The sequence below is a fragment of the Lonchura striata genome, chromosome 2 (assembly GCF_050655825.1).
Source record: "Lonchura striata isolate lonStrDom1 chromosome 2, ASM5065582v1, whole genome shotgun sequence".
Lineage (NCBI taxonomy): Eukaryota > Metazoa > Chordata > Aves > Passeriformes > Estrildidae > Lonchura > Lonchura striata.
In genome coordinates this window covers 63192657-63206181 of record NC_140704.1, presented here as the reverse complement: position 1 = coordinate 63206181, position 13525 = coordinate 63192657, and the positions used below count along the sequence as shown (strand labels likewise).

The following is a 13525-nucleotide window of genomic DNA, read 5'->3' as shown; positions in this document are numbered from 1 at the left end:
TGCATTACATGCATTACAAATTTAACAATTTGTGCTGCTCCAAAATTCTCCAAATTCACACTAGAATTAACACAGAAGACTGATTTTGAAGTACCACTACATCTGGGAGCCTGTGACCCCAAATCTGGAGCTTTAGAAGAGATGCTACCTGCAGAGTTTGCACATGCCTAGGAGAACATTTGTGACCACGGTTGGATTCAGTCACCGAAGCCTAAATCTGATGCTTCAGATTAGGTAATCTATGCAGTACAGCAAATTTATGTAAAACAGTACATGCATCAGCAATGAATCAGAATTGACAAAGACCCGTCTCTTCTGTGAAGAAAAGACTTGAAAACACACATTTAAAAAAAGTCTTAAGTCAGTTTTTATGATCTCAGGTTTTCTTGCTTGTTGTTAGAGGTCTATAAATGTTCCTGTCTTTGTTCTATTATGGCTTTGCAAAGGCTGAACTAGACTTGACTGTAACCTTCCAACACATCCAAGGATACTTACTGACCAATACTGAAAAGAATGGACAGTATTTTCCTGAACAAATATTATTCCTGTAGTCCAGTGCACAAACAAAAGGTGTGGTACTATTTATGCACAAGAACATAATTTATTAACAGTGTCAAGTTAGTTACTGACAGTGCATATGAAGTGGCCTGAATGACTTTTTCCAGTCAGACAGCAATTTAAAAGAGTCAATAAATTATTCCCATTTTATCATGGAAACTGTAGGCAGCACAACAGCCTGACTGACAGCAACACAAAAAAATTAATTAAGTAGAATTATTTTTTCAGGTGAACTGCCTGTACCTTCAACTGATTGAATTCTAAATGTCTTCACTGTAACAGTTCTTTTATGCTTAAAGAAAGCATAAATAATCCCCCAGCTGATACATACATATATATATATATTTGAACACTATGGCCGTAGAAGTGCTAGAAAAGTACAAAAGGTTTGAAATTACAGAACTCATAGGTAAAGGTATATTTTCTTCTCCTTTTCACTAAAATCAAATTCAACTAAGAAATTCTAACTAAACCCCCACTACTGTAAGGAAAACAGTCTTTTTTAAGAGATTGCAAAAAATATTTACTGAACATGAGTGTGACCTCTAACAAAATAATTAAAAGTAGAATGACTTCCTATGTCTTCTTTCCCCATCTACCTCCTGCAAGAGAAAATTTCTATAAAATTTACATCAATGAATTAATATTTAAGTTTTAATTTCAAGGGCATGAAGAGATTTTTAAATAAGATAAAACAAATACTAAAGCCTCTAAGTTACAAGATTTTTTTCAGCAACTTCAAAATTATAATGAAAAAGACTACTCTGTGAGAGAACCACATTTAAAATGTGTTAAGAAATATTAGTTTTATTTAACCAGTTTTCACAGCTGAATATTTATTCTATAAAAACTTTACAGATTGTACAGTTTATATATAGTTCAAACTACTAGAACAAAGAAATAGGTCCCACAGATGCAAAAATACTGTACCAATCCAAGGTAAAGGCAGATTTACACACTGTACAGCTCTCCACTGGGAAGGGGAGGTGGGTCAGTTCCAAGTAAAAAGTTCAAAACTGTACAAAAATAAGGTTTGATTCAATTTTCATTCTTCATAATACATTCAATAAGATTGCAAGCACAGATACCCAAGTAATAATAGGTACCTGCAGTCAGGAATCAATAACCACTCCTGAAAGGAATGCAAAATAGGTCTATTTACACAGGGCACTCTTTTACACCATACTGCATATAGTGTATATTTCAAATAATAAAAAAGCATAGACAAAGAACATTAAACATCTAATATAAGGTAGTTTTTTTAAGAGGTTTTTTTTTTACTTAATAGTGTGCCAAAAGAATTTTAACTTATTAAATAATATATTCTAAGTGAACCTAAAATTTATGAACATAAAATTTGTTTTTTTGGTGTAATACATCAATTAAACCAGCAAACAGGAAAAAAGAACCAAAAACAAAACCCAAACTGTATATAAAGTAGTATTTTCACCCAGCAACAGGAGCACTTATGTAGTTATTAAAACCCCAAATAAACAAACAAAAAACCCCAAACAAACAACAAAAAAAAACAACCCAGAGAGGCTTTTTAAAAACCCACTAAAACTAACTTATAACTTAGGATATTCATACAGAAGATATTCAGTGATTCACTAATACTGCAAAACAAGCTTTTTTTGAGTTGGTTTTTTTTCTTCCTTCCCCCTTCCATTTCCCTCTGGCTCTCCCTCATTCCCTTTCCCTAAGAGACAGTGGTTTCTTCATGCTGTCTGGGTAAGAATCAGACCTACTCCGGCCCCTTCCTCCCACCCATCTATACCTCCCCCCAAAAAATAACAGAGTGTTTCCTTAGCATTAATCCTGAGCACACTCTCTTTTTTGGGGTATGTGTGATTTAAGCATAATAGGGTTTAGTTACCCCGAAGTTTTAGAATGTTCCATTACTTGAGGTATTTCAACCTTCTTCTGAGACAATGCCTTTTCTCTAAGCTGACTCATTGGGCAGAGAAAACAAGGGCTGGCTAATACCCGTTTCAGTTCTGTATTCTCATGAAAAAGAAAAGCATTACTCCAGACTTCCCTGCCACACAGAAAATAATGCAACACCATTCACTTTTTAATTAATTCCCTATTTGATACAGTACTAACCAAAGATAACAAAAACTAGAGCTTTTAAAGAGATGTTTGGTAGTGCACTCTATCATTTTTTACCTTGTGTGTGTGTGTCTACATACACACTCTCACACATATTACATTTATATCTATATATATATAAATATATATATATATATAAAATACATATATAGATATATGCACACACATACACTTGTGTGTGTATACATCTGCATGTAACAATCAGGGAGAAAGGAGTTTTGTTCAAATTTAAGAGATACAGTACTTTTAAACCCCTTGACAATAAAAGGGGAGGGGTGTGAGTATCCACTCCTGTTCCCAAGCTGAGCAAGGGGTTAGTTTATATACGGGTTTTTTAAAAGGGCATATTTTGCTTGCCCTGGTGTCCAAGAAATACAATTCCAGTGTCACGGGCATCTCATCAGAATTCATCAATTCTGTTCTGCAGATATTTTAACATTGAGTCCATCCCTTGTGCTGAGCCCCAGATTTTCTTCAAAACTTCACACTCCTTTTCATTTGCTTGTTCCAAGTCCACCTTCATGATGTTACGTACTAAAGCTTTGGATTCTTCAAGTACCTGGGCCAAAATTAAAAAATGGAGAGTTGGGTTAGTATTGCCTGAGAACTGAGCACCCTGTGTGATTCTATGGGCATATAACAGGTTTATATGGACAAATGCTGGATCTGATTATCAATTTAAGCTTATCAATTCATTACTATGACTGTAAGAAATGTTTCTCATGGTCATCTTCCTTGTGGCATCCCACAAAATTTCCTTTACCTTACCCCAGCACAATTTAAAAGTGCACAGAAGTGTGAAAATAATGAAAATCATAAAATAACTATAAAAGATATATATATGGTTTTGAACTACAGGGAAGTGCAAGTCCAAAGTAGTGAAGGCTAATCATGACACACTTTTCCTGAACTGCTCTAATAACCGGCCAGATCTTGACTTCTTAAGCACTTAAAATACACTGAAAAAAAATCTCATTTGTTTTTTCTGTTTAGAAAATGAATAATTTGCTTTTAAAATACAAAATTTCTAATGCACAGAATAGTTAATTTGTACCGTACCTTTCCTTGTAAGAAAGTTAAAATTACCACTATTTGATGCTATCTTGTGCAACTGCCAGTAGCATACACAACCACTACGTGTTACTTATAAAGCAAAGTCCAGCCTAATGTCAAAGACTGTATTTATTTACTTGGTAACTTAAATTAGAACTCAAGCTAAGTCAAAATTTCTGTGTTTCTGTGCAAATGTTAGAGCAACTGTTTATACTGTTGATAAGAGTAAATTGGACTTCAGCAACAATGTTAATACCAGATTATATTATAAAAATCCAATGCTGGTTTATGTTCCTTATCAAATGCCACAGTACATTGCAGTTAAGAAGAATCAGATAGAAACTTTAAAAAGAATCCTAAAAAAACCCAAACCCGGACATAAAAATATGTCAAAAACACTGTTGTACTATAATGCAGTCCTTGTTTCATGAACAGACTTTTTTTTCAGAACAAAAAAGATGTAGTTTAGTACTACTTAGATTAATTCTTATTCATCTGATCGTAAAAATACAAGAAGATAAAGGAAACTTACAACTGAATTACATGTGACAAGTTCTTTAATTCGAACCATTACTTCCTGTGTGAATGTTCCTGGCCAGAACACTTGGGAGACGAGTCCTTTGGCACAAGCTTCCTGCGCCGTCAACTTCCTTCCACTGAACAACATTTCATTGGCCTGAAGGGATAAAAAGTTACTTCTGGTATGAAATGTAATGAGACAAAACTCATCAAAGGAAAAATGTTCAAAACAAATAAGAAAGAAAAATGCCTGCACTGTTTGAATAGTTTTATTACAGCTCTTCCAAGTTGTAATTAAAAAAAGAAAAATAGCTGGCTGGTCCATATTGTTGACCAGTACTAGGTCAGTAGTTATTGAAATGTGGATGTCTATGATTAATGGTTAAATGTGAAAATGTCTTCTGTCATCTTCTGGCTGTGAATGTTTGTTAGCTCTGGCTTTCTTGCAGAATTGCTGACTTTGGTTATCTGTGTGTGTGGGAAGATGTTATAATGTCTGGCAAACCTGTAAAACAGCAATGAATACATCAGCTTGCCCTTTATAATGATGTATTCCAATTTCTGACCAAATTCATAGAAAATAAACATTCATATTTTCTTCAAGAGTCCAATACTGAACTGATAAATCCTTTCAGAATCTGATATAGCAGTCTTAGTAAAAACCCCCAGTATTTAAAAGATCTTGCACATGATTTAAGGTACAGAATCAAGTGCTACCTTCTATGCAACAAGATGCTCTCTCTAGTTCTGTAGATGTTTTTGATTTATAATTATCATGCACTTCACTATTTACCAATTTCCCCATTAAAGTTCTGTCCTGCAACGACTTTAATTCTAGCGAATAAAGCTCTTCTAAAACACAAACCTGTCAGGTGTAATATTCCTCAGGGGAAAATACTGAGGTTTTTAATGTTATCCAATACTGGAAATTTTGCAAATTATTTCAGTTAAGGATCTCAAATAATTATTAACTTAATAAATAATTATTTATTTGTTGTGCTACCATGTTCCTGGTATTGCATTTTACACACAAAGCAATTTAGAAACTCTGAAATTTGCTCCTTTGTAATGAAATATAAAGCCTGGATTCTACTGGCAGTTTACTTCCTGACTGCCAGTCCATTAGGAATGCAAGAAAAAAAAAAACCCAGCCACTTTCCTAGCATATTTTACTTTGATTTTACCATCTACACATCTCTCACAGTTAATATGGAAAGCTATGATTCACATATATTAACTGATAAAACCCCAAATCTCATGCACTATGATCAAGTTCTATACCCTATAGTTCTACCTTCTGAGAACTCAGTATCAAATATACAAGGTTCATTAACCATTCATTCTCCAGAATGTATGTGAATAATAATAAGCTGAAATACTAGATAAAAATCAGAGACGTATACATGGTTGTTTAAAAAAGGAATCCATTTTTCTACACAGTTAGGGGAAAAGTAGTCTTCCAAAATAATTTTAAAAATACTTAACACTTCTATGAAAGATCAAAATGTGAAGTCAATCTAACTAGTATTTAGGACAGGCAAGCATTTAAGCCAGGAGGTCAAGTCTACATATTCTTGACATGTATCTTTGCAAGGATAAAAATGAATGCTAGAAGGCCTTTTTTTCCCCCCTAGAACTTAGTTGCAACTGCTGAGTTCTCCTAAACATTAAATATCATAAGTGAGAATGGTGGAGTTATCTTATTTCTGCCAGCTGTAACACAGTATTAGCATAAAATCTCACAAGAAATGAGCATTCCCATTGATGTTCTCACTTGACAGTTTTTGAAGGGAAATGTCTTGCTCTGGCATCTTCACTTTTGATCTATACACAACATCTGCTGGAGACCAACTGCTAAACAAGCTTTAATCATAATAATGCTTTGTACCTGCTGTAAAAAATAACTCTGTGGTTACTTTCCAAGAAATATACTACAGCAATAGAAATTAGTGTGACAAAAATATTTCACGATTCTCATTACCAACCTTCATTTTCTGCTCTGATAGAAAATGTCTCTTTCCACAGAGGAACCTCACTTGGACCTCTGGACTCACTTCCAGTGAGGGCTTTGAGGCTCACCAGGGTCCTTTTGTGCAAGCCACAGGTACCAGGGGCATGGAGCACATCAGCTGTCTTGCTCAATGATCAGGAGGCAGCAGCCTCTGAGCCACCCCAGATCCTGCCTGTGATGGGGACTCCAGGCACTATGGAACCATGTTTCCCTTATCAAACAGAAGAGCTAAGACATCCTGCCAAGCATGCTGGGGACTGGCAGGGACACCCAGTGTGTGTGATGTGTGATCACACAGCTCCTGGGCTTCATATCTAGGACTTGAACACCAGAGCAGGAGCTCCATGGCAGACAGATAACATCTCCCCATACAGACATCACCTTCATGTCTTTTACAGATTATTTTCAAAACTCAAAAGCCAAGTCTTAAAATTTTTTAAAATTTTAAAATTCTTGGTAAATCCAAGATGGTATCAGTTTTGAATCCTAAGGTTTGGGCTTCAAATTTCCTGGAATAAACTCACGGTCAAAAATGTTTGGGAAAAAAAAAATCCCCATCCATGACAGACCTGCTAACCCACAGAAGGTGACTGACCCCACATGGAAAATATTTCCAGGAATCTTAAAGTGCAACATTTGTACACAACTGCAGCTAACAACAATGTATTTTAAGACTGACTTACAAGAGTTAGGGGTGGCACTACTCCTGCTGAATTGATACATTTTTAGAAAATGTTATGATGAATACAGAGGCCTTAGTTCTTTACTTTGTATATTTTTTTCCCCCTGAATATTTTGCATTTCACTCATAACATCTTCCTGCTGGAATTCTCTCTCTCTTTTACAGACAAAAAAACCTGCTTCTTTATCAAAGTCTTCAGTATGGATTCTGAACATATTTCATGAAATGTGCTGAGTAAAGTTCAGCTTTGTTCCAGAGAGACTGCTTTGCTGCAGAGAGTCGAGGATAGTTCAAAAACAGTGGATTTATTTTCCCCCTTTTTGCACTGATCATTTTGGAATTGCTACCACTGGAAGCTTTCAATTTAAATTTTTATATTTAAGAATGAGAGCATTCACAAACACAAATGAAAGACTACACTAGGGAAGAGCTTGTGTTTTTTGCACAACTTCTAAAGAAATAAACAGTAACAACCACAAGTCTTTAAAGGACGAGGATGGACGGAATGGATGGATTAATGGATGGATGGCCAAATAAAAAGGGAAAGGAACAATCAGTAGTTTGAAACATGCTAAGGTATTAAAGATACTCTTATAACTGTTAATCTATTTTAGTTACCTTTTCTGTTCTCATCTAATAACTAAATCCAGTTATGACACAATTAGCTATTAGATTTTTTAGAACTGGTGTTGTAATATTTATTTTTTAAATCAACAAATACCTACAGGGGAAAAAATGGCTTTTATAACGAACAGTAATTGTGGAAAACAGGTGTAGCCACAAGCACTTGTTTCATACTGTCCAAACTGGAATAGGATGTAGGTCTAGGTTTTCAAAGAGCACAGCATGAAAAAACACTAAGCAAAATGAAAATACCATAGGTAGGAGATTCTTAAATAGCTTTTTTGTTAGAAGTGCATGGAAGCTGAAATAGTTATTCTGCATAGTGGCATAAGACTGCTCCTGGCTGGTGTCACAGTGCTCTGCTGTGCAGTGACACCAAGTGCCACACTGGTGCTGTGCTGAATGCAAGACACCCGTGGCTGGTCCCCACGAGGCAGCAGCAGGGGAGGTGTGTCTTGGAACACAGGACATGACCCTTCTGACACCATTACAGTCAAAGGTGGGACTAAATCCCATGCCTGCTTTCTGTTTTGTGCATGCAGGTGAAGAGTAAGTTGTAAGTGCAAGGAGCAGAGAAGCTATAAAGGGTGTCTTCTCATGAAAGATTTTCATGAGAAAGAAAAAAATTAAGAAAAAGACAACACAGGAAGGCAAAAAGTCTTGAAATCACACTGGATAAATCATCCCAACTGAATTGTGAAGCTGCCAGCCCCTACCCTGCAAGCTACTTACAGAAGCCAGGCCCATTATCCGAGGGAATGTAAGGGATGAACATCCATCTGGACTTTGTCCAAAAGTAGTGTATGGTGTCTGAAACCAGGCCTTCTCGTTGGCCCAAACCACGTCACACAGAGGCAATATAGATGCTCCAAGTCCAATGGCTGGGCCATTTACTGCTACAATGATAGGCTTCTTAAACTGAATAAAAGTATTCACAAAATTCCTGAAGAGAAACAGAAACATGCGCTCACTACATATATTGAGAGTGTAAAATACACGAGCCCTTGAAAACTCTGCAATAATCCATCTTTACAGTAATATCACTTTCAAACCCAATCTGATAACCTTCCACAATGAGGTGGATATTTGGTGGATGAGTGGAGAGAGGTGGATATTGTCTACACAGAGTTTGTAGTGAGGATTTCAGCACTGTCTCTCCTAAGAGTTTCATAGCCACACTGCTGATGTATGAGCTGGATGAGCAGACAGTGAGGTGGACTAAAAATGTTGGAATGGCTGGCCCAGAGGGTGGTGACTCATGGCACAGGCCAGTGATTTAAGTGTTGCACCCCATGGGGTCAGTGATGGGTCCAGCACTGTTCAACAGCTTCACTGACGATTTGGTTGGTGGGGAAAAGCTTATCCTAAGCAAGTCTGCTCAGGATACAAAACCAGGCTAATACACCAGAGGATTGTTCTGCCATCCAGAGGAACCTCGACAGGCTGGAGAAATGAGCTGACAGGAACCTCCTAAAGCTCAACAAGGGAAGTGCAAAGCATTGTGCCTGCGAAGGAAGAACCCCATCAATATATTCTGGACTACAAGCTGGAAAGCAGCTTGGCAGAAATTCAGCTAGGGTTCCCAGTGGATACCAAGTTGAACTTGACCCAGCAGTGTGCCAGTGCTATCCTGTGCTGCTTTAGGAGCAATGTTGTCTAGAGTTTGCAGGAGTTGATCCTGCCCCTCTGCTCAGCCCTAGTGTCATTATGGACTCCTCAGTGAAGGGGAAACGGCAGATGGTCCAGCAAAGGGAGATCAAAGTGACTCAGGGACTCAGTGAGCTGGGCCTGTTCAGCCTGGAGAAGGCTCAGGGATATCATCAAAATGTAAAAGTACCTGAAAGGGGATGCAAAGAGGACAGAGCCAGCCTCTTTTCAGTGGCGCCTATTGAGGCAGTGGGCACAAACTGAAACATGGGAGGTTCCCACTCAATAGCAGGAAACACTTCCTTGCTGTAAGGGTGGCCAAACAGGCAGCTAACAAGGTCGTGGACTCTCAGTCTCAGGAGATTTAAAAAAAAAACAACAGGAAATCGTCCTGGCAAACCTGCTCTAGGTGACCTTGCTTGAGCAGGTTGAACAAGATGTCCTGCAAAGTCCCTTCCAGCCTCAACCATTTTCTGATTCTGTAAAAGCCTACCATTGCTCCCAGCCCAACCCATCACAGTAGTTGGGCAGGTGCAGATTTAACACCACTCTACAAGCATCAGCTGATACAGCACATTGGTACATTCACATGTCCCACAGCTCTGAGATAAGGCTGCACCCATTCCACACCTCTGGGTGCCACAGCTATGGCACAGCCCTGCCTGTCCTCACTGTATTCATGTATACTATATGCTGTGTATACTTCATACACAGCATAAGATATTTACCTGTGTTTTTAAGTGACAGTAATAAGGTATAAATGAAGATGGGCAAAGCATTATTCATCTTCCTTGAGGAGCTTTCCTTAACAAATAAATCTGCTTTTTAAAACTATGAACATAAACAGCAGAGCTCTATTATCCTATATCACACACCTGTAAACTTCCCCATCTCATCTCCCTTCTTTTGTTGGTAGTAACACTATGGATACTATGCTATTAGGTGCTAATATATGCATATTCTCATCCTTATTGACAACAAAAATGACAATCCATTCCAGTACCCACAAAATAAAGATGCTTCTCTGTTCTCAAACAGTAATGCCCCCAAGAGCTTCTTAGCAAAAAACAAACAGTCATGTGTGTATGAATACATATAGGCATGACTCTATGGCATGGTATAGCTAAGGTAATTTTGATGTTTGCTCCCTGTGTGACATATTTTTGTATTTCTGCAAAACAGGACCATTTTACTATATTGCATTCAGCACTAAAGGTTATCAACACTCCTCCTTAACTCATTCTACTGAACTGAAATAGCTAAACCCAAGAATCCAAATCCAAACCTGGAACCATCTCATGCAAGTCATCAGACAAACATCCCATCCAGAGACTTACGATAATTTTAATCATGTCTGAATATCCCAGAGAGGACCATCTCTAGGATACACATGCAAAACACCTTATTTGAAAGGGAGGGTGTGTGGCTGTAAGTCTTTTAAGTCACCTTTGCCCATTTTATTAACAATGAATATTAGGTGAAAAAACAGGTTTCTAGAAAGGCCCAAGTTAAAATAGTGATAGAAGCTCAGTGCTAAGAGTTTCTGGCCATATCTGAAATCACTGCATAAGCAACTTTTACATGAAATGACTGAAGAATTTCCTTTGATAAAAATAACTATAACCATCTTTACGAACCAACTGTGCCTCCAGTGAAATAGGCTTTACATGTCCATAGCCTTTTTTTAGAAACATGACCATTAACAACAACAGAAGGACTCTGAAAGAATATAGATACTCTGCAAGAATGCAAGAGACCAGGATCTCAAAACCAGTGCTCAAATGTACTTGTTTGTATTGTTAAAATGTGTCTCAAAGATCCATACATTTTTCCTATATATTTTCTTCTACTTGGTAATAGCTCAGATTAATTTGTTTAAATGTTAGGTTTTGGTACCTAGCATTGGGATGATGATCACCAGTATTAATCTACTTCTCTAAAATATCCATTGTTCTACTTCTCTGAACAGACTATATCAACTCATTCAATACATGTCTTGAATTTTGGAGTATTAAATTAGTTTTCTGGAAACCTATGGCTATGAAAGTATTTTAATATTGTTTTTAATTGGAGGAGCATTGCAATACTCCCAGTTTAAATCTGAAATTAAAAATGCATGAAATGACAACCCAAATAGAAAAGGACAGGAAGCATAAAGATGCTATAATTTAACAGGTGAATGTCTGAGATCTTTTTGAATAAGAGGATTTTAAAATAAAGATAGAACAAGCCAGGCCATATGATGAATAATACCCATCAGATGACTGAAGACAGTCATACATACCTAATAGCTTCTGCCATCTTAGTGCTTTCCTTCTTTCTATCGTCCGTTAAACGTCGTATAAAATAAATAAAATCAAGACCACAGCAGAAAATGCTACCAACCGCACTAAACAGCACAAGTTTACTGTCATCTGCAGCTGCTGTGTTCAGTGCACTTTGGACTTCCTTCATTACCTGAAAAATAAAAATGTCATAATAATTTTAATCCATCATTAAAAAGTAGCATGTTGTTCTCTTCCCTTCCTCCCCCATGAGACCCTTCAACACCTTTAATTTTTCCTTAGGATCCACTCAACCATCTTATTAGGAAAGTTAACTTTCTTCATTATCAAAAAAAAATGGAAGTTAATGTATTAGACACTTTGCATTTCAAAAATGTAATTAAACAAAGATAATTAAATCATTAAGGAAAGATCTATTAGGTGTAATCTGTAACTAAAGCACTCATTCAGCATTTCTGTAATTTGGACAGCAGATGGCATATGCAACCAGTACAGAAAAAAAAAGAACCTTAATTGAGGCTAAACCTTTTTTCAAGTTGCACTCTGTAAATCACTGCACATCTTATAAAAGACAGCACACATCAACATGGTCAGATAACAGAGTTTTTAAATGCAACTGAGTTACACATATAGACAACTGTACATATAACACCTTACAAGTAAGAACCTGTATTGTCTTTTGTGTACTTTTGTGCCTGAATAACAAATAGAAATGAGGCAAGGACTTCAAATTCCCCTCCCAAAATCAGAATTGTTCTGACCTCTGGATTTAATGAATTATTTTCAGATGATTTTGTTGATAGTAAAATGTGTGTGAATCCGTCTTGTTTCCTGACAACAATGTCTCTGTACCGGTACGCGCTCTCCGTTTGTCTCACGCTGAAACGTAGCCTTTTATCAAAGGGTTGATCTCTCCTGTCATCAATAAACCTTCGTTTGTTGGCTGTCACTCCTGTTACAGATGTCTGGATGTTGGTTGTACCATTGGCTGCTAATGCTTCCATAAATGTGGGTGTACCTGGAAATAGTTTAAACAAGTACAATTACATTTGATTAGCTCACCCATCTCAAAATCCCTATTAGCATGAAAACATGCAACTCATATAAAGAACACACAGTAAATATCAAAGTCAGTCTCCTGGAAGTTATTGAAAGAGACACTGTGCAAAACTGAAGTGACAAAGGGATTCAAGAAATTAATTTTACCGTTTTGAGAATATACAATTAGAATAAGCCAAACAGACCAATTGTCATACACTTATTTTTAGAAGGGGAGAAATGTGTATTTAACATTCCTAATACCAATGCCCTTCAGTAAATTAACAGTCTGCTTTCTCCCTAACATTTGAAATAATTTAACAGCATCAACATTGCTAAGAGAAAGCAAAAGCCTTTTGTTTTAATCAGAAGTTATTATAAAGAAAAAGACACTTAGAATAAACCAAAGAATTTGATTGACAAGATCATAAAAAGCATAATAGTCTTGAAAGAAAAATAGAAATGAAGAAATGCAGACTATACTTCTTTGAGAGGAGCACAAGACCTATGAAGTGATGGATATTTTAATGGATTCATAGACAATGAGATCTTTCTCATGCTAAACATTTTTTGCTATTGGAATTGGCAAATAGACAACTAAGTTTTGCTGGTCTTGTTCCCAATCCCTTACACAGATGGAGTTTGAAGGCATGTAAGTAAACAGCCCATGACACAGAAGGGACATGTTTTTCTGCAAAGCTCATTAGAAACATAATACCAAATAATAACCATTCATTAGAGAAAATAAGAGAACATACTGGATCTATAATGCTTCTGTATGTTTAGGTCTCCATGCAAAATCTCCCCCAAATTTGTCATACTAAAGTAATGGAGTGTGCATAGGACAGGGGGGGTTAAAATATTGGGAAAGTGTCTTAGAGTCCAAGACAGTAAAGTTTTGACTTTCCCTGAGAATTGAGCTCTGAGACTAAAATCTTCTGAAAGGCCACTGCCCTTATCTCACTAACAGGCACTTCAGAACATCAAGCATACTCT

General features: G+C 36.8%; 1 protein-coding gene across 4 annotated transcripts in view; it reads right to left on the bottom strand.

Moving 5' to 3' along the window:
- Window positions 1-1345: 1345 nt before the first annotated feature.
- CDYL (chromodomain Y like) overlaps window positions 1346-13525 on the bottom strand; it is a 157300-nt gene continuing 145120 nt past the window's right edge. For all 4 annotated transcript variants that reach the window (XM_085573466.1, XM_021534802.4, XM_085573467.1 and 1 more), the window contains exons 3-7: window positions 12253-12509; window positions 11491-11663; window positions 8292-8502; window positions 4256-4399; window positions 1346-3229 (exon numbers count right to left, since the gene is read on the bottom strand). In XM_085573466.1, coding sequence (XP_085429592.1) covers window positions 3071-3229; window positions 4256-4399; window positions 8292-8502; window positions 11491-11663; window positions 12253-12509 — 944 coding nt within the window. In that variant the 3' untranslated portion in view covers window positions 1346-3070. The remainder of the gene's footprint in view (window positions 3230-4255; window positions 4400-8291; window positions 8503-11490; window positions 11664-12252; window positions 12510-13525) is intronic.